At 41.3% G+C, this 20,680-nt stretch overlaps 2 protein-coding genes across 5 annotated transcripts in view; one reads left to right on the top strand and one right to left on the bottom strand.

Moving 5' to 3' along the window:
• Positions 1-5,393, bottom strand: part of RECQL5 (RecQ like helicase 5) — a 52,477-nt gene extending 47,084 nt beyond the window's left edge. For 2 of the 3 annotated variants that reach the window (XM_083598107.1, XM_083598108.1), the window contains exons 1-3: positions 5,204-5,332; positions 3,501-3,622; positions 237-755 (exon numbers count right to left, since the gene is read on the bottom strand). In XM_083598107.1, the coding sequence (XP_083454233.1) occupies positions 237-755; positions 3,501-3,622; positions 5,204-5,324 (762 nt within the window). In that variant the 5' untranslated portion in view covers positions 5,325-5,332. Of the gene's footprint in view, positions 1-236; positions 756-3,500; positions 3,623-5,203 lie in introns of all 3 variants that reach the window. The other variant, XR_014544334.1, reaches the window with a different exon arrangement.
• A 946-nt stretch (positions 5,394-6,339) lies between these two features.
• SAP30BP (SAP30 binding protein) overlaps positions 6,340-20,680 on the top strand; it is a 38,246-nt gene continuing 23,905 nt past the window's right edge. Inside the window, exons 1-3 of one of the 2 annotated variants that reach the window (XM_083598304.1) lie at positions 6,386-6,506; positions 7,765-7,874; positions 10,570-10,617. In XM_083598304.1, coding sequence (XP_083454430.1) covers positions 6,389-6,506; positions 7,765-7,874; positions 10,570-10,617 — 276 coding nt within the window. In that variant the 5' untranslated portion in view covers positions 6,386-6,388. Of the gene's footprint in view, positions 6,507-7,764; positions 7,875-10,569; positions 10,618-20,680 lie in introns of both variants that reach the window. The other variant, XM_083598305.1, reaches the window with a different exon arrangement.

The raw sequence follows: 20,680 nt of genomic DNA, 5'->3' as shown, positions 1-20,680 counted from the left end.
CTAGACAAGACAAAGGTTGTTGTTTTTTCCTGATTGGCCTTGCCTTTTTCCCAAGTGGAGTTAACTGTTTACTGTCTGCTCTGCTGTTCGAGAATCCCCTTTCATTCATCCCCTGCCCCGATAAAATTAAGTTTTAGGAAATATATTCCAATCCACTTAAAACGAAAGCTGCCTAGAGTAAGATAGGCAGGGGAGAAAACTTTAAAAACAAAATGTTTCCTACAGATTTAACTCACCCCAGAGTCATTCTTCTGCCCAAGACACTTCAGACAGAACTGTTTCAGGTTTTCATACGGATCCGTTAAGGTATCTTTATATTGCACATCATAGAACAGGTTGGACCTGAAGCAAGGTGTTTTGAAAGTGGCAACAGGCCTCTTTAGCTTAAGCGATGCAACAATATCATCTTGGACCTGTTTAGTGGCTGTGGCCGTCAGGGCTATGCATGGAGTGTTGGGTATTTGACCGCGCAAAGAGCCAAGTCTCAGGTAGTCTGGTCGGAAGTCATGCCCCCACTGAGAAACACAGTGAGCCTCGTCAACTATTAGGTAGGAAAGGAGGTTTCGAGACACTAGAACCTTCAGGGTAGGCTGAAAGGAAGAGGAAGCTGCCATCTCTGGTGTGATGTAGAGGAGCTTTATCTGAGGCTTGTCACACATCAAGTCAGCTAAGATGGCCTTTTTCTCCTGAGCAGAAATCTTGGAGTTAAGAGAGCTGGCTTTCACTCTGAGCAAGAGCAAATGGTCCACTTGGTCCTGTGAAAGAAAAAAGAGCAAGGTGCTTAGAGGAAAGCATCCTTCGGACTTCCGGGTTGGTGCCACTGTTTAATGGCGGATTCCCTCCGAGCTCCGGAGGGAATCGGCTCCGTAGCGTCTGGGTCTGGCCGCTGCGGCGAAGCGGGGACCCTTAAAATCACAGGCGCGGATGCCTGTGAACACAGAGACTCGGCGGGCACCATTTGCGCCCCCCCAATCCGCGACGGAGCCTTTTTAAAGGCTTCGGAACGGAGGCAGGGTAAGGCGTGGTGCTGAGAGTACTCCCTCGTCTACGGAGTGAAGCCGCAAGCCATTGACAGAGAGCGCCAACTTCTTCTAAGAGTGATTGGATCCTAAAACATCAACCCGTGAGTAATACGGAGATTGGAACTTTAAAAAATTTCTTATCTTGGATTTGGAACGAGCGGGAAGGGGCTAAAAAGGAAGTCCACCCCCCCCCTTTGTAAACAACTTAAAGCAAAGGACTGGGCAGCTAAGGTCGAGAGAATCTGTTTCTTGCTTTTTTTTAACTAAAGATCCTGACCTCACGGTTTGGACATTATAAGAGGATATTCTGGAGGATAAAAAGAATTTTGGGAGCTGAAACTACACCCCCCCCTAGACCCGGGAACGTCCGATGAGAAAGCCTGTTGCATGGAAGATTTTGACAGCTGTCAAGTGAGCTGCTAGTCAGCTAGTTGTCAGCTGGAAAAAGAGAACATTGTTTCTGCTGTTTTTGCTGGTTTATTCGGGATAACTTGTTGAAAATAAGGTTGATACAAAATAACTGGACTTTTGGTTTTTGAGCTGAAAGGAAGATCAAGGAATTAAATCCCCCTAGAGGGGTAACAAGGATACTACATTACAAAAATGGCTGGAGTGTCTAAATTCCAAGCAGAATTGGACAGAGCACTGGTTCTCTTGGGAAACTTACAAGATGAGTACGATGCTTTGTCTACAGAGGTAGCGCTATTACACTGGACAGTAAACAACAGCTTGGAGTCTGATAAGGATTTGAAACAGGAAGCCTATTCAACTGAACAAATAAATGAAACCGAAAGCGTAGACACGATGGAGCAATATGTTCTTTTTGAAGAAAACGAAGGAGGAGATGGAGGTTTGCAGGAGTCAAAGGAGAGCTACAATATGAGGCCTGACATGATGATAAAAAAGGACAATAAAAACTGGATGCGGAAAGCCTGGTTTGATTGGGAATTTGGAAAATGGAGAGATCCTCTTTTGAGGAGATCTGAAGACCTGAGGATTATAAATTTGTTGAAGGTGGAAGCTGGAGCTGTGGGGACATTTGGATTTGAAAGAAATTTGAAACAAGAGTTGGAATACCCCATAGGCTTTGCTTTTGCTTTTAAGTATGGAGGACTGGCTAGAAGCAACACCGATTCTGTTGGGCCGGAGCCCCTCCGAGACCTGGGGCTTAACATCAAGGTCTATCAAAGAGACCGGCAGAAAGGAACTGAGAGAGACATAAGGGCCTCGGACCTGAGATCTCCAGGCTAAATAAATAATATAAAGACTGATGGATATTGGTTGGGGACTGGAACCGGGAGAAGGGTGGGTGGAGGTTGGGAATCCAAAGGGTACATAAGGATAATTTGCATTGCTTTGTTTGTTTTATATTTTGTTAGTGGTAAGGAAATTGGGTAAACCGTGGAAGGGAAATTTTGGTCGACCTTAGGAAAAAGGTTCAAGAATAAATTAATGAGGTATAAGTATTGATGTGTAATTTTAATAAGGTGAAATTGGGTTTTTTTTCTTTTTTTTTTTAAACTAAGTGAGAATAAGGCTGTTAAAAATAAATGGAGGAAATGGAAAAAAGAAGTAAAGTAAAATAACAGTATGTTAGAATAAATGTTTAAGTTAAGGTGAAGAAATAAGTTAAGGACTTGCTGAATTGACAATTTAAATTGGAATACAAGAAGGGGAGGTGTGAGGAGGTCTGAGAAACAAGGTTGAGGAAAATAAGTATCAGAAACTGTATGTGTTTTTTCTATTTTTTTTGTTTAGTTTCGAATATTTTGTTTATTTTTTTTTGTTTTTGTTTGTTGTGTGTTTTTTGAAAATACCAATAAATATTTAATAAAAAAAAAAAAAGAGGAAAGCATCCTTCTACCAAAATAGCTGTCATACAGATATATTCCTAATCAATCAGGCTTTACCACCAGCCCTGTAGTTTGCAAAACACATCTCCATGTTATATTTATTTTAAAGACTTAAAATATTGTTCTTTTACAGAAATTGGTTGTAATTAGGCAGCCTAACATAATCAAATGACAAGACTGTCACTCTCTAGTCTATTTCATTAGCAATGATAATTTCACAATGTCTGGCAATCAATTTGTTTCTCTTAGGTAGTGAAGTTCAAGAAACCATATTAGTTTACTTTAGAGAACAGGGAATTGTGTCAATATATTGCATTTTTAACTGCATAACAGATACATTTAAAAAAAACACAGAATAACCTTCTTCACTCAAACATCCAATACATTAAGAATATTAGGAATTATTATAAAAAGGATTATTTCTATCAGGTTATAGCACACCACTGAATTATACAATAACATAACTATGATCTATGTTTGGTCAACTAGACACCACAGATGAGGTGGATTTAGCTAATATGGTACCTATTCTATTTCAATCATCTCAGATTTTACTTTTTTGACCATAAGCAAGACACAACAGGTTCTTCAAGATTCCTTTCTTTCTTACAATAAGAGGTATTACCTGAATCAGTGAAATTAAAGGTGAAATTACAATAGTGATTCCTGTTGCCAGGACTGCTGGAAGCTGGTAGCACAGGGATTTCCCTGCGCCAGTGGGCATGCATACAAAGACATCCTTCTCCCCTGCAAAGGCAACAGTGCAGCAATCAAGGCTTTTTAAAACACAAATATGTTTATCTGCATTTCTGGGCTGGGGGCGTGGACACGAAGTGTTTTGGGGGAAGCTGATAGCATTTACAAAATATCTATATAAACACTGTGCTGGCAAGAAAATAAATTGATAGTTAACAGAAAAATAGAACACTTGTTACACAGAATCATAGACTGTAGAGTTGGAAGGGGCTCAGAGTTGGAAGGGGCTCACCTAGTCCAACACCCTGAAATGCTGGAATCTCAACTAAAGCATCCGTAACAGATGGCCATTCAACCTCTGCTTAAAAACCAGGAGAGTCCACCACCTTCTGAGAGTCCATTCCACTGTCAAACAGCTCTTGCTGCCAGAATGCTATTTCTGATGTTGAGTCAGAATCTTCTTTCTTCCAACTTGAAGCCATTGGTTCAGATCCTACCCTCCAGAAAGCCCTGCACTAGAAAAATGCAATGGGTACCCCACTTCTGTTCATAGCCAATAGACTGTGAAGGCCAAGAAAGATAGGGATGGGAAATGTCCCCTTTCTCAGATTTTCTAGGTTTCCACATCTCTTAATGGCCAAGCAGGGGCATATGCCAGCCATCAAATGACAACATAAAACCCAGCTTTGTAGTAGACTATGCCTCAATGCACAGCCATACAAATAAATATAATGAAATGGCCAAAATCTAAATGTGGAATGTCTCTTGACTGCCTTTCAGCTCCCAGCTGGAAAGCACAACACCTGTATGGTATCTCTGGCTGCTTCTACTTCTCAAGCACCAATGCCAATATCACACAGTGAATCATGCTTTAAGTTTGGGTGCAACTGTTCCAGGCTTAAAGCTTTGCTCAGCTTAAGGCAACGCACTTTCAGAAAACATACTGCAAAACATAAACACAATTAATTGACAGTAAATGTCAGTGAACAGAATGAGGCTTACTTCCCAGCAAGCACATTTAGCACCATGCTGCAAACCTAATAACCCAAAAAATACAGGAATTTCCATAACCAAAGAAGTAGATTAGGACAGTGAATTTAAGAGACTGAGAGTGCAACCCATGTTTGCTTGGAAGTATGCCTCACTGTTCAATAGAGCTTATTCCCTTGGGCAGCAGCCTTGGCCAAGCATTCACTTGTTCCCTGTAAGAGACATTTCACTGAGGAATTTATAATGGATTGTAAGTCCTATGCTCCTTTGGGAAGAAGAGGATATAAATTTAATAAAGTAGGGCTGGCTAACTTGTGGCCCCACAAGGGCTGTTGGATTTGCAGTTTCTATCAGTAACACCTGGAGGGCCACAGGTCAGCCACCCCTGCCTAAAATTTGACCAGAACACCTTCAGCTATAGGGGAAATAGATTTATACAAATTGTATAGCCTTTGTACCATATAGTGTAATTAATGCAAACTCAAAAGCAGAAATCTAATTTCTGTAAGTATCATTTGTCATCATGTTTTTACATTTAGCAGAAATGAAGGAACTGTGGTGTTTTGAATAGTATGTAAAAAAGAAAAAGGCAAAATTATTCAACCCTACTATATATTGCAAAAACAGGTGTTTGCAATTTACCTTTCACAACAGTTCTGGTTGCACTTTCCTGCAATGAAGTCTTGAAAGTGTCAAATCCAAACACTTTTTTCAGAGTTTGTTGAACTCTATCGTCTAGTCTTGAGGAAGAGCAGTTACTCATCTTATAAGGAGATACTGGAGATAATTCAAAATAGAGATAAGGAGAGGATCGTTGTGCAATTATGATCATCTGCTACAATCCATCATTTAGCCACAAGCGGCTTCTCAGGGCAGGCAGAGTGGAACAGCCATTTAGATATACCCAAACTTACTTATGTCCACACTTTCCTTTTGGCACAAACATCTACATTCAGCTATGTTCTCTAATCCAATAAAACAGAAAGAGTTCTCGAAATGCCTGCACCATCTGAAAAGCCAAAGATGTAGGCGCAGCAGAAGAGGACGCTACCTGAAAGCAAAAATACCTCTCATAGCAGAACACACTGCTTCTGATTAGCTGCTGCGAGTCACTTTTGGGCTGGTTTTCTTTGCTCCTACTAATCCTACGGCTGCTTTTTAAGTTATGTTACTTCCTCTGCAGGCTGACCTCAAACCCATTTATACATCCTTTTAACCCAACTCATATGCCAGCTCTTTCAGGGGAAAGAAGCTGAAACAATTCCTAAGCACAAAGGTCAATCAGCTCCCACCCTTACTGTGTAGCCAGAACACTACGATTCTTAACAACCCTCTTGCTCCTGAATTTTACTTGAGTTGCAAGGCCTTCCCTGACCAGTTTCCGTTTCCTTCTACCCAAATAATGTCCAGCTGCCCAGAACTACCACAGATAAAGCGGGAGAGCGAAAGAGCGGGGACTACGTGGGAAGCCTCAGCCCGGCTTTCGACTTCGCGCGCACTCCAGTACCCTCCGTCTCAGAGAAGGCAGGCCCCTGGCTCCCAGCTACGCCTCTGTCAGGGCGAGTGTTTTAGTTTTACAACATCGTCCAACGACACTCCTGCGCCCTTCCGAGTCGCCGCTTACCGCCCACCCGCCACCCGCGCGCTCATGCAGTTTCCGGCAGCGGCACGGATTCGGCGCGCGGCGAGATGACGTCCGCGACGGCTTCCGTTCGGGAGGCTATAAGATCGGTTGCCGCGGCAACAGCATTTTCCCCAGCAGCCCGCGTCGTGCGTCACTCGCGCGCGCCGGAAGACAATTCGCTCGCGACGCTCAGATAGAAGAAAATGGCGGCGGCGAAGAAAAGCGTCCTCTCTTCTTTGGCCGTTTATGCTGAGGATTCCGAGCCCGAATCCGATAGTGAGGCCGGTGGAGCGGCCAGTGAGCGAGGAGCAGGGACAACGGGTGAGGCCTTGGTGGGACTATGGCGGGGCGGGGAGGGAATTAAGGAAGGAAGGGTGTTCGGGGATGTCTTTTTTTACGCCGGGGCCTCCACGGAAAGCTGGAGGGGTCTGTGGTGGGAGGATATTCCCCGCCCCGCCGCTTTTCGGTAAATCCGGCCCTGACCTAAATTATTGTTATTCGCTGCTGTATTGTGGTTGGCAGCGGATCCCAAAAGCCTGGGCCATTGGCTCTTCCCCGGCATTAGTGCTTGATATCCTTTTAAATGGAGCTGCCTGGCATTAGACATTCTACTTATAAAGCATATGTTGTGCCACTGATTTACTTCCCCACCCCCAAGCCTACCGAGGACCTTCGTCCCGCCCGCCCCCAGTGTCTGCCTTCCAGCCAGTTTTCTTTCTCAGAGGTGTTTTTCAAATGCCTGTGATTCAAAACTAGCTTCTGATGTGCAGCCACACTGGAACTTTTATATGTAAAGTGTGCTGTTAGCTTCTTAACAACAACAACTGTAATATGCAGCTGCAGTGTTTGATTTTATGAAAGCTGTGAATTGTGTGCCCAAATTTGTAATTATCAGGGCCATCACACAATTTTAAGGACACCTTGCAGTTGTTTTTGTGTGTGTGTGTGTGTGCTAATTGTTATAAGAATTCTAACGTTTCAAATATAGAATAAATGTTCATAAATGCACAAGGTAACCACATATATAAACCACATATCTAAAATAGTACAGGACAACAACCCTGAAGCCATTTTGACCCTTCCAAAAGTGCCTCAAATATTTCTCTGCAGTTGGAGGAAGTTTTCCAATTGCCAAATCCAGTTAATAAAACTACCTGTAATGTAGGGGCTTACATCTCCCAGCAAATTCAGTCTGTTGGAGACTGCCTCCTTCTATGATGCATGTATGATGTTTTTGGGGTGATCTTGGGCTAAGGGGTGTGCAGTTTCAAAATTCTGCATAGGGGCTTGCACACCTTTGTTCTAGGTCTCACCTCCATGGGGGGGGGGACTCTGTTGCAGCAGATAATGAAATATATTCTTTGCTTTCACTGGATCCTTGCCTCCATCTCTGACTGATCATGGACTTAGGGGACTCATTCCCTTGGGGAGTTGGGCAGCAAAAGCCAACCCCCCTATTTTTCTATAAAAACACATGCTATTGTTAAATCAATATCAGTCTCTTGCATATGTTTCCACTGGAATACCAAATGATCACTAACTTGATTTTTTATTTTTTCCCTTGTTTTGGATGAGGTAGAAGAAAAAGGAGGCCTGGTGTCAGAAGGCTACGGAGAGGATGACTTCAGTAAAATGGAGGGAGAGGAGGATGGTTATGATGACGATGAAGATGAAAATAGTAGACAATCGGTAGGTATATAATTATATTAATGCTGAGTCTATACAAACTTCTTTTGTGCCTTCCACTTTGCCTGGCTCCTCACCTCTTATTTCTTTCTCTTATTGCTATGTATGTGCTTATGGAGTCATAGCTTAAAATGTCAGAGAAGTAAATCTTAACACATCTGGAAGTATGACTTTTCATAGAACTGTAGAGTTGGAAGGGACAACTCGGATAATGTTGTCCAACCCCCTGCAAGGCAGGAATCCAAATAAGCTGTTAAAATGTGTGATGAAAGATGTCTTAGAAGGGTCTGTGGTAGACCTGTAGTCTAAGATATGCTGGAGAGGGTTTCCTTTACACCATATATTTTATTATGGTAGTAAATTCCATTTCCTGCACTGTGTGAGAAATGTCTAGTACACAAGAAGATGAAGTGGGGGGGGGAATCTACAATACAGTTTAAATTAAAATAGTTGCTTGATGATGTTGGCAATATTAGCATGACAGACATTTGAAATGTCTTGTCCTATACCTGGTTTGTGTGTGTCGGGTTGTAACTGTATAAATTTCATCCTGTAGCCTGTCGGAGGGAGAGGACAATTTGCTCCAGTTGTTTTGCAGTAATGGTTTCTTGCTGGGTTAAGATTGGTCTCCCAATTTTTTAGCATTGTGCTTATCATTATCTGTAAAATTGCTAGAGCAGACACTCAGATGGCATTTTGTTAGAGGTTACTGTGATGAACATTTCTCCAAACTTTTTTTCATTTTATAGTACTCGTTTCACCTTTCACAGCCTTTTCCAACAGAAGTCATGTGCATTTCTGTTTGTTTTTACCAGTTTGCAAGAAGCAAAGTACTACTGCAGTATATGTGGCTTCCTGTCTGCATACGTGTTCCTTTTGTCTGGTGACAACTTTGCATATGTATATTGTTCAGAAATAAAAATTAACAACATCCTTAGAACCAAACACATTAAAAAGTAAATATATTGAGGACAGTTTTTCAGACTATGGTCTATTTCCCTATTTTTCTGTATGGTATTCACTTTAGCTTGAATAACAGTGCCTATAATTGGTATTATTTTACCTGAGAACAAAGCATGTTTGTATTGAGTGGAATTATTATTTAATGTTCTACATAATACAGTAGCTAAGCTTTTGTTCTTGTTAAAACTTAGGTAATCCTTTTTATTGGGAATAGGATGAGGGTGAACTACCTTTTTATAGTCTTGGTTGATTTTTCTTTTGGTGTCTGTGAAATGGCAATTGTTCAGTATACAAGTCTCAGAGAACCTTCTAGGTCTACATCAGTTGTAAAAAGATGCACAAAATGGGTGTGGTAATAATTTTGGTCTCTGCTGCTGAAAGAGAATGGAAACTTTGGGACTTCATTGAATTGTTCTTTAGCAATTATCAGAACCAACAGATTGGTAATGTAACTTCAAGGCATTACTTGTATGCTGATCTTCTTAAATACTGTCTTCCCCATTCTCACATTGATTTCATCTTCACCAACAATTTGGGTTGTCCTCTTCAGAGGTGTGGATTTTGTTGGTTTAAGAGCATAAAAAGAGCCTGCTGGAATGGGCCAAAGGACCATCTTGTCCAACACAGTGGGCAACTAGATGCCTATAGGAAGCCCACTATCAGAACCTGAGTGCAACAGCACTCTCCTATCCTGAGATTCCTCTGAACTGGTATTCAGAGGCCTACTGCATCTGACACTGGAGGTAGAACATAGCCTTATCCTCCATGAATTTGTCTAATTTTCTAAAGGCATCCAAACTGGTAGCCATCACTGGGGATGTGGGAGCGAGTTCCATTGTTTAGGTATGCACTGTCTGAAAAAGTATTGTCCTGACTCTTCTAAAATTGAGCTTCATCCATGAGTGTCATGAGAGGGCAAAAAACTTCTCTGCATCTACTTTCTCCATACTATGCATCATTTTATCAACTTCTTATTCACCTTTTCTCTAGACTAAAAAGTCCCATATGTTGTAACCTTTCCTCCGTCCCCTTGGTGATGCCCCCCCTTCTGAACCTTTCTAATATCTTTTTTGAGATAACACAACCAGAACAGTACACTGGTTTCTCAGCGTGGTTGCACCATATAATGAATGGCATTTTGATATTGGCAGTTCCGTGTTCAGTCCCTTTACTAATGATTCTTAACATAGTATTCATCATCTTCTCAGCTGTCACACACTGGATTGATGTTTTTACTAAACTATCCACTACAGCCCTAATATCTTGTTCTTGGTCAGTCACTGCCAGTTCAGACTCAGTGAGCATACACTGTGTTTTGGAGGTCACAAAATCAGAGAGGTGTTAATAATTGCTAGCATGTTTAGATCTCATGTTTGTTTGCTATTTAGGAACAGTCTTTGTATAAAAGAGTGGCAGTGAATAATTTCTGCTTGACACAAATTTCTTTTCCTATCTGTGCTGGCCTTTTTGTTGTCTGTTTTTCGACAAATCAAATGTTATATGGGCATTTGGAATCTATACCGACACCTGTTTGATTAGATGTAGAGATGTCTTGTTAATGTCATATTTTATCTGAATTGATGTTTTATCAGAGGGAGGGAAAAGCATTGCAAGAACAGCTCAGCTGAATGCAGAGGTGAAGCTGGGCTATTTAATGCAAGTCCCTTGCAACACATGCAAGAACTTGCTGAGCCCACTCTTTAAAGCTTAATCCTGTAAATTCTTTGTCTTATAGGAAGATGACGATTCAGAGACTGAAAAACCTGAGGCTGATGACCTAAAGGTATTTGGAAGAGTGTTATGATGGGAATACAGTGTAAATAGCATGATTAGTTCATCATTTGCCTCTCATATTGTTGACAAGCTGGTGCAAAATCTTTTTGTGGGGTCTGTGGGAAGGAACTCTTGAAACACTTAGAAATAGCCCAGATTTTGAAAGGCTACTAAAATGACTTTATAGAACAAATTAGGTAACTCACTACATTATGAAATATTTTGCATGGGTTCTGATGGCTATTGGCTGAAAACCTAGTCCATTCAACGAACATATTGTGAATGATCAGATTGCTTTTTGCCATGTGCAAGCATATTTTTCTAAGAGTACATGTGTACTTATTTGAATCTATACAGTGTTTAATACTGCCTTGTGTTTAATAAATACTGGAGTATGTGGTGAGCCATGCTGCCCAGAAAGTTCTCGTGTTGCCACCCTCCAGACCTAATGTGGAGGAACCACATGAAGATGGGCCTCAAATGATGAATGCAGATTCCAGGATGGTTTATATGGGGGAGAGGTGGTCCTTCAGGTATTGCAGTCTTGAGCTGTTTAAGACTTTATAGGTCAAAACCAGATTGGGCCCAAAAAATAATCGTCAGCCAGTGCAGTTGGGCCAGGATTGGTGTAATATGCTCAAACTGTCTTGTCCCAGTGAGTGACACCGGGGATTTGGTCATAGCAACTGATTTTTGGCACGGGGGTGGGGAGTTGTTGTAAATAATTAAGTGCTGCAGAGTAGACTAAGAGGGTGCCACTGGCGTGTGTTTCCCCCCTTCCTCCTCTCTCCTGTATGAATTTGCTTATCTTTTCCAGTTTTTTTTTTTTTTTATAATATATTTATTGAAGTTTTCAAATAAAGCATATATTAGATAAGCACCACTTATCATTGTCCATTTAACATCTCTCAATTGTTACATGGGACTCCCCCACACCTCCCGCATACACTTACATCATTATTAAATTAATTTCAAACAAATTATCATTTAACTCATCTTAATTAATAATCTTAATTTGGTTTGACATATAATTCAGCCTTAAATCTAATTTAATGGTAGACAATTGTCTGCACTGGCATCCAATTCAGCACTCAGCCAAATTACAATATTTTTGTAAATAAATCTTAAATTTCCTCCAGTCTTCTTCCATCCTTTCTTCTCCCTGGTCTCGAATTCTGCCGGTCATCTCGGCTAATTGCATATAGTCCATCAGTTGCATCTGCCATTCTTCCACAGTGGGTAGCTCCTGAGTTTTCCAATTCTTGGCAATTAATATTCTTGCTGCTGTTGTTGCGTACAAAAAGAATGTTCTGTCCTTTTTTAACACACTCTGGCCGACAATACCCAGGAGAAAGGCCTCTGATTTCTTAGTAAAGGTGTATTTAAACACCTTTTTTAATTCATTATATATCTTCTCCCAAAAGGCCTTCACTCTAGGGCAGGTCCACCAGAGGTGAAAAAATGTTCCTTCATTTTCCTTACATTTCCAACATTTGCTATCAGACGAATGGTATATTTTAGCCAGTTTAACAGGGGTCATGTACCATCTATACATCATTTTCATCACATTTTCCTTCAACGCATTACATGCAGTGAAGTTCAGCCCAGAGGTCCACAACCTTTCCCAATCTTCAAACATAATATTATACCCAATATCCTGCGCCCATTTTATCATTGTTGATTTTACCATTTCGTCATGTGTGTTCCATTTCAGCAGCAAGTTATACATTCTTGAAAGTACCTTAGTCTTAGGTTCTAACAGTTCAGTTTCTAACTTTGACTTTTCCACTTGGAATCCTAGCTTTTTGTCATTTTTAAACACTTCTTTAATCTGAGCATAGTGTAACCAGTCTCGCACTTTGTCTCTCATCTTTTCTAAACTCTGCAATTTCCAGTTGTCACCATCCTTTTCTATTATCTCCCAATATTTTGGCCAGTTGGCCTCCATATTGGCTCTTTTCCGAGCCTTAGCCTCCAGGGGTGACAGCCACCTCGGAGTTTTATTCTCCAGTAAGTCTTTATATTTTGTCCAGACATTAAAAACTGATTTTCTGACAATATGGTTCTTGAAGGCCTTATTTATCTTAGCTTTATCATACCATAAATATGCATGCCATCCAAACGCATTATTAAAACCTTCCAAATCCAAGACATCCGTATCTTCAAGAAGTAACCAATCTTTTAACCAGCAGAAAGCTGCAGCTTCATAATACAACTTTAAATCTGGCAGGGCAAAGCCCCCTCTTTCTTTCGCATCTGTTAATATTTTAAATTTGATTCTGGGCTTTTTGCCCTGCCAGACAAATTTAGAAATATCTTTCTGCCACTTCCGGAAGCACTCTGTCTTGTCTACAATCTGCAGTGTCTGAAACAAAAATAACATTTTTGGCAATACATTCATCTTGATGGCAGCTATTCGGCCTAACAAAGAAAGTTTTAGTCTTGACCAACTATCCAAGTCTCTCTTAATCTCTGACCAACATTTTTCATAATTATCTTTAAATAAACTCAGATTTTTTGCTGTTATGTTTACCCCTAGGTATTTAACTTTTTTAACCACATTTAGTTCTGTCTCTTTCTGAAGCTGTTCCAACTCAATATCTGTCACGTTTTTCCCCAAAACTTTAGTTTTTTGCTTATTTAACTTAAATCCTGCCACTCGACCAAAGTTTTGAATCAGTTGTAGTACTCTTTTCAAACTAGACTCCGGCTCCTGTAATGTCAGAACTAGGTCATCTGCAAAAGCTTTAAGTTTATATTGTTTCGCTCCGACCTGAATCCCTTCCACCAACCGGTCCCCCCTAATCATATTCAGGAGCACTTCCAGAACCGAAATAAACAGTAATGGGGAAATCGGGCAGCCTTGTCGTGTACCTTTTTCAATTTTAAACTCTTCTGTAACCACATTGTTAACTATCAGTTTAGCCTTTTGTTCTGAATATATTGCCTCAATCCCGTTCTCAAACCCCCGTCCCACTCCCATTTCTTTTAAATTCCCCTTCATAAATTTCCAAGATATGTTGTCAAAGGCTTTCTCCGCGTCTATAAAAATTAAAACTGCTTTAGTGTTTATGTTTGTTTGTAAAAGTTCCAATATGTCTATGATGTTCCTTGTGTTAGTAAACATATGTCTGCCCGGGAGAAAGCCTGCCTGGTCTTTATGGATTATCTCACTTAAAACTTTCTTAAATCTTCGTGCCAAAACATCTGCAAATATTTTGTAATCCACATTTAAAAGGGAGATGGGACGGTAATTCTTGAGTTGTGTCTTTTCAGTTTCTGACTTTGGAATCAATGTGATAAATGCTTCTTTCCACGATTCAGGCGCCTTCTTCCCCTCCATTATTTCATTACTGACCTCCAACAAAGGTTGTATCAAATAATCCTTCAATGTCTTATAGTAGTTAGAGGTCAGTCCATCTGGCCCTGGTGATTTGCCCTGTTTCAGACTCAGGATGGCCTGTTCAATCTCTTGTCGTGTTATTTTGCCATTTAAAATTGTTCTATTTTCTTCTGACAGCTTTGCTAATCCATTTCTCTCCAAAAATTGTGTAATCTCTATTTCATCTTGTGGCCCTTGAGTATATAACTTTTTAAAATACCTCTGGAAGCACTTTCTAATCTCTCCCGGGTTCTGAATGTTCCTTCCTTCAACCTCTAAGTTTGTTACTGTATTTAATCTTTGTCTCCTTTTCAACTGCCAAGCTAGCAGTTTCCCACATTTATTTGCCGATTCAAAAGTTTTTTGTTTCATTGTTTTAATCTTCCATTCTATTTCCTGATTTATCAGCTTGGAATATTGCGCCTGATAAAGTTTAATTTCTCTCAGAATCGGTTGGGACTTCGGGTTAGATCTTAACTTCTTCTCCAACTCTTTGATACTTTCCAGAATTTTATCTTTCTTTTCATTTTGCAGTCTTTTCTTTAAGGAATTCTGTTGAATCAAGAACCCTCTCATCACAGCTTTACTTGCATCCCAGATAGTTCTTTTTTCCACCGTAGTGTTCAAATTAATCTCAAAATAGTCCTTTAAGGTTTTTTGGGCCTTCTTTACAATTCTTTGGTCTCTAAACAGGCCATCATTCATCTTCCATCTAAAGGAGCCGATTGGGATCAATGTCATATCCATTCTCAAGGCGTTATGGTCGGAGCATGTTTTGGGGCAGATTTCCACCTTCCTCACCTTAGGTGCCAGACTTCTAGTTATCCATATTTGGTCGATTCGTGTCCAAGTCAGTTGAGCTTCAGAAAAGAATGTTCCTTCTCTTCCCAGGGGGTTTCTAACTCTCCAGATGTCAACCCAGTCCATATTGTCAGTCATTTCAAAAAAGGTCTTAGGTAGTCTTCCCTCTTTAGTAATGTTCTGGTTCTGTGACTTATCCATATTTGTTGATACGACCCCGTTCATGTCCCCCATCATGATGACGTTGTTGTAATCCAGATAATCCAGCATGGTCTCGTGCAACTTCTTATAAAAATCCGATTTTCCTTCATTTGGAGCATAAATTCCTAATATCAAAATTTTTTCTCCTTGATACTGTACTTCTATTGCGAGGATTCTTCCACTTTCATCTTTAAAGAGAAATTTTGGTGAAAGGCTCTCTTTTGCATAGATCACTACACCTCTCTTTTTAACTGTATCCGATGATATAAATTCTTGACCAAGCCTTTTATTTATTAACACCTTTCTATGGAGCCTAATCACATGTGTTTCTTGTAAGCATATAATGTCCAATTGTTCCTTTTTTAAAATATGAAAAATTTTAGACCTTTTTTCGGGACTGTTACAGCCATTTATGTTCCAGCTCAAAAGCTGCAGAGACATCCTGGATAGATCTGGTTATTCTTTCTGGGGTGGTACCTTGTTCTCCGATCCTTGAGGATCCGAGGGGGCGGGCTCCCCTGGAAGTTCTGGCGCTGGCAATCCAAGTCCTTTGTGGAGGTCTTCTCCGTGTGCTCCCAAAAACTTGTCTCTATCTTCCACTGTTTTGATTTTGATCTTTCTCCCTCTGTAGGTAAAGGATAATCCTTGTGGAAACTCCCACCTGAAGATAATTGCGTTGCTTCTCAACAGTCTTGCCAATTCCGTGTAGTTAGATCTAAGGTCCAGCAACTGCTTAGGAATGTCCTTGTAGATTTCAATTCTCTTGCCCAAAATGTCTAGTGACTTTTCGTAGTGCAGGCCCAAAATCTTGTCCCTTTCCTCCTTTGATCTCAGTGTTATCAAACAATCTCTGGGCTTCTCTGTCCTTCTGACTCTGCCAAGCCTAAAAGCAGATACAATTTTAAAGTCTTTTTCCTCTAACTTCCAAAACTTGGCAAATTCCTTAGTTAGAAATTCAATAAAATTATCTTCTTCCACCTCTGGTATTGACCGTATCCTCAAGTTGGTCTCCCTGTTTCGCAGTTCTGTCATCAAAAAGTAAATCTGATGTTCTCCAACTTGTTTGCTGAGTGGTCTTACTTCTTTCTCAAGTTCTTCCAATCTTTGACTAGTATCTTCAGCCAGTTTACGATTTTCACCTACAGCCTCCTTTAATTCTCCAATAGACTGGGCATTCTGTGCAACTTGTCCAGTCAGCTTATTCAAGCTTTCTGTGTTCTGTTCAATTTTAGCTGTATGCAGATCAGCCTTCTTGTCCAGAGCCTCCAGTTTCTCCAAAATTTTCTCCAAGACAGAGCTACTTGTCCCTGAAGCCATATCTCCCAGGTGCAGCTCCTCTGTCTCACCCTCCCCTGCCTGTATTAGGGAGGCCGCCTCTATGTCTGGAGGCAAAGTGGAAGGCAAGGCCGGCACAGAAGATCTACGCTGTGAGGCTGCAGATAAAGTTAGAGTTGTTTGTTTAGTCCTTCCTCTTCTCCTTGCGCCACTCATTCCAAAGTTATCTGTAATCCAAGGTCAATCCAAGTTGTTCCCATGAGAAAGCAGAGTCCCAGATACAATAGTCAAACAGAGGCCGGGAAAGGGAAAGTAAAACAAAGTCACTGCTGTAAGTCCAAAATCCTCTAGAGGGAGCTTAATACGTCTTCAGGGAAAAGATCAAATCCAAGTTAGACTTATAAATTTAAATCCATGTCTATCGCCTCCACAATGTATTATTTTTAGCAGAGTAAAACTTAAAACAAAACAGTGTTTCTTACAGTGCCTTGACTGCAACAGTTTCAAAGTATCCAGTTCCAACTCAGAATGTTTCAAAACCTGAATTCAATGTATCCAAAGTTGCAAACTGGTGCTCATCCAGGCAGCTCCAGCACCAGAGATTCTTATTTATTTTATAATCCACTGGTGCCACAGAAGAAGGATATCAATGCACCCCGAATATGACCAGCAAAAGTCAATAGCTCAAAGTCTTTCACTCAGAAAACTGCTTTAACAGGGTGCCAGCATTTAGTTAACGCATAACTTTTTGTCTCCACTCCTCCTGCTCTTTGCTTAAAGTTCAGTATAGCGGGAGATGGGCTTCCTGCTTATCCTCACTCCGTTTTCAGCCAGATTTCAACTTTTTAAAAAAGTTTTAAAAGTTTCATAAAGTTCTCAAAAAGTTTCAGAAAGTTGACAAAAGTTTCAGAAAGTTTTCAATGTCCAAATTTACTCACGGGTTGTAGTTTCCAAAGTTCAGAAAAGTTGCAGGAAGAAAGGACAGCGCTGACCGGCAACAGCAACGCGGCTTCACTTCGCTGTTTGCGCAACGACCCACAGCGCCGCTACCCCCTCCGCGATCCGGAGCCCCTTACGGGGTCCCTTCAGCGTTTTGGGGGCTGCTTCTGGCGCCCGCCGGGTCCCGAGACCACAGGCTTCTGCCACCTGTGGTTTTCCTGAATGGGTCTCCGCTTCGCCGTAGCGGACGACCCGTTTACAGCGGAGCTCCCTTCTCCTTACTCGGAGAAGGCAGCCATTACCGGTCGCGCCGCCTCCGGAAGTCTCTTTTCCAGTTTTGCCCCAAGTGTAGCATTGCAGTATGTACTGATGCCAAGCAAAGTTCAGAGATGATTTGCAGACCCTGATACAAGCCTGCTGGTTTGTACTAACCTTGGTGAAAATATTAGAGCAAACCAAGGAAAGGAAGAGCAGGAGCAGTTTCACAGTATGCTTCCTGTCTTCTGACCATCATTTAGCAGTGTCTGTGCCATGTCAGTGTGATCAGCAGCTATCATTGTATGTTGAATTGTGCTGTGGCCAGAATCTTGGGCATTCCTTGCATTGACATGCTAAACTTTATGCTGACTAGGTAAACTATACTGATGGTACACTAATGTAATCTTTTCCACATAAACTCTTAAGTTTATTTTGTGAATTTTTTTATATAAAGCTGCTCATTTACATAATATTCTAGCATGGTGTTGTCTGCTCTGTCAGTAGTTCTCCAGAGCTTTGGGCAAGCTTCTTTCCCGCTATCCACTAATTTAAGTAAGGTAAAGGTAAAGGGACCTCGACCATTAGGTCCAGTTGTGGCCGACTCTGAGGTTGCAGCGCTCATCTCGCTTTATTGGCCAAGGGAGCCGGCGTACAGCTTCCGGGTCATGTGGGCAGTATGATTAAGCCGCTTCTGGTGAACTAGAGCAGCGCATGGAAACGCTGTTTACCTTCCCGCCGGAGCAGTACCTATTTATCTACTTGCACTTTGATGTGCTTTCAAACTGCTAGGTTGGCAGGAGCAGGGACTGAGCAATGGGACCTTCTGATCAGCAAGTCCTAGGCTCTGTGGTTTAACACACAGAGTCAAGGGACTAATTTAAGTAGGGTTTTTCATTTTTTCTGGAGGGCCACGAATGAAACCTGGGACCTTTTGCATGGCAAGCATGTGCTGCACTACATGTGCCATATAGATACTACATTGAATGTATAGAAGCATCGACATTATGCCATACTAGTGGTGTTAGAAACTCAGATATATAAGCTAGGTGCCAAATGGCTCTTTAAACCAGGGTTACAGTCACCAGTGCTGCGCTGGCTCGCCAGATGCAGCTTCGTCACGCTGGCCACGTGACCCGGAAGTGTCTCCGGACAGCGCTGGCGCCTGGCCTCTTAAGTGATATGGGCGCACAACCCTAGAGTCTGTCAAGACTGGCCCGTATGGGCAGGGGTACCTTTACCTTTACCTTTACAGTCACCAAAAGGGAATGCCTTGTTGCCATATGGGGGCCTGATGGCTCAAAAGTCTCTTTCCCCCCACCAATACAACTTTTTTGGTCCCTGAAATTCATTCTGATTGTGCAGATCAAATATAACGAATAGAATTATACAGGATGTGTTGCTAGTGTATGAAAGCAATCAAGATCCAAGGATCCCCAGGGATGCACCCCCAGGTGATGATTTCAGGTGCCATCCTGGCACCAAGGAATCTTCACTTGGTCGCAAGTGGCCAATAGCCAAGGGCAAAATGTGCCTAGCGAATATTAAATGCTGTGTACCACATTCCAAAACTACTTCATATGTACAAACAGGCCATTTAAATGGTCTTGTTTGGCCTCCTACATTCTGTGTAATGTGGTGGTGCAATACTGTTTTTCTCTTCCTGTCACTGAATCAAATACCACTTTTGATAGTTCGTGCATGTGGAGCGCTGTGCGTGCCCTTTGAGTTCCTTCTTGTCCTGTAGTTACATCATAACATTTTCTGGGCTGGTTACTTGATTATCTGTTATGCAGTACAACTTAAATCTCTTAACTGGGTTGAGAGCCCTTACTTATATTCAGAATCACGCTGTCTGTTCAATAGTACACCAGAAGGTGTCACTGTTCTTCCAGGTGGATTTATCCAAGTTAAGCTACTATAGGTTGTATTAAGCTGCTGTGTGTTCATAAAAGGCTACCACAATATTCTTTCATTTTTGGGACTTGTGCTGCTCTTGTCGATGTTGCTATAGATAATATAGTTGAAACTTGACAGAAGACTTTACAGCCACATTGCATATGTGAACAGCATGTTCCAGTAAGCTTTTCAAGCTCAGACATTGATGTCAAACAGTGATTTCCTCTTAAGCCCCCAGGGCAAGGCTAGTTAAAGTAGGCCAGAGTCTTTTTAAAAAGGAGGCTCTGGATAGAGCAGAAAGATGTCACAATTCCTTTGACAATGTTACCTTGATTCAGTAAAAAATGCAGCAGTAATAAACTACAATCACTGCATAGCATCCATCATGTCAATCTGGGGGTGTTATAGAACCATTTTCTCCCTAGATATTTCTTTAATGTAATTATTTTCAACTATGGGCAAAGAAATGGAGATAATATTTCAACTAGCACTTAGACTGAGATATGTTAAATGCAATGTAGAGAGCATGTTCTAGATAATGTTAATATAAAAGAAAATTATAAACTGCTTTATTAGTGGCATATACAGTGGTACCTCGCAAGATGAATGCCTCGCAAGACGAAAAACGCGCAAGACGAAAGAGTTTTCCGTTTTTTGAGTCGTTCCGCAAGACGAATTTCCCTATGGGCTTGCTTCGCAAGACGAAACGTCTTGAGAGTTCTTGCGAGTTTGTTTCCTTTTTCTTAAAGCCGCTAAGCCGCTAATAGCCGCTAAGCCGCTAATAGCCGTGCTTCGCAAGACGAAAAAACCGCAAGACGAAGAGACTCGCGGAACGGATTCATTTCGTCTTGTGAGGCACCACTGTACCATATTTTTCTGTGTACTAGGTTTTCCCTCTAAAAAATAATTTCCCTCTAAAAAATAATATCAAAAATTAGGGGGCATCTTATACATGTATAGTGCCAATAGTGGATTTTCTTAAATCTGAGTCCCCAAAAATAGGGGACGTCTTATACATGGGGGTGTCTTACACACGAAAAAATACGGTAATTCCATATTGGCTAAATCTGTCCAGATAAGGGTAGTAAGTGTTGGGTGTATGGCTAGTAATGGGGCTGACTTTATTCATGTATGGTGGAAATGCCCAATTATCAATCTTTCCAGGAAGAAAATTGCATATGTAATTTCTCTCATAATTCATAAGAAGAGTCCTGCTGAAGGCCCATCTGGTTTCTAAATGTTCTCACAGTGGCCAAATGCCTGTCACAAAATGCTATGATACACTCCCTGGTTCCCCTTTCCCTGTGGCCTTTCCTCCCCC

Source organism: Podarcis filfolensis (assembly GCF_964270895.1).
Source record: "Podarcis filfolensis genome assembly, chromosome: 2".
Taxonomy (NCBI): Eukaryota; Metazoa; Chordata; class Lepidosauria; order Squamata; family Lacertidae; genus Podarcis; species Podarcis filfolensis.
The sequence above is the reverse complement of the archived record's forward strand: the minus strand, read 5'-3'. Positions and strand labels throughout refer to the sequence as shown.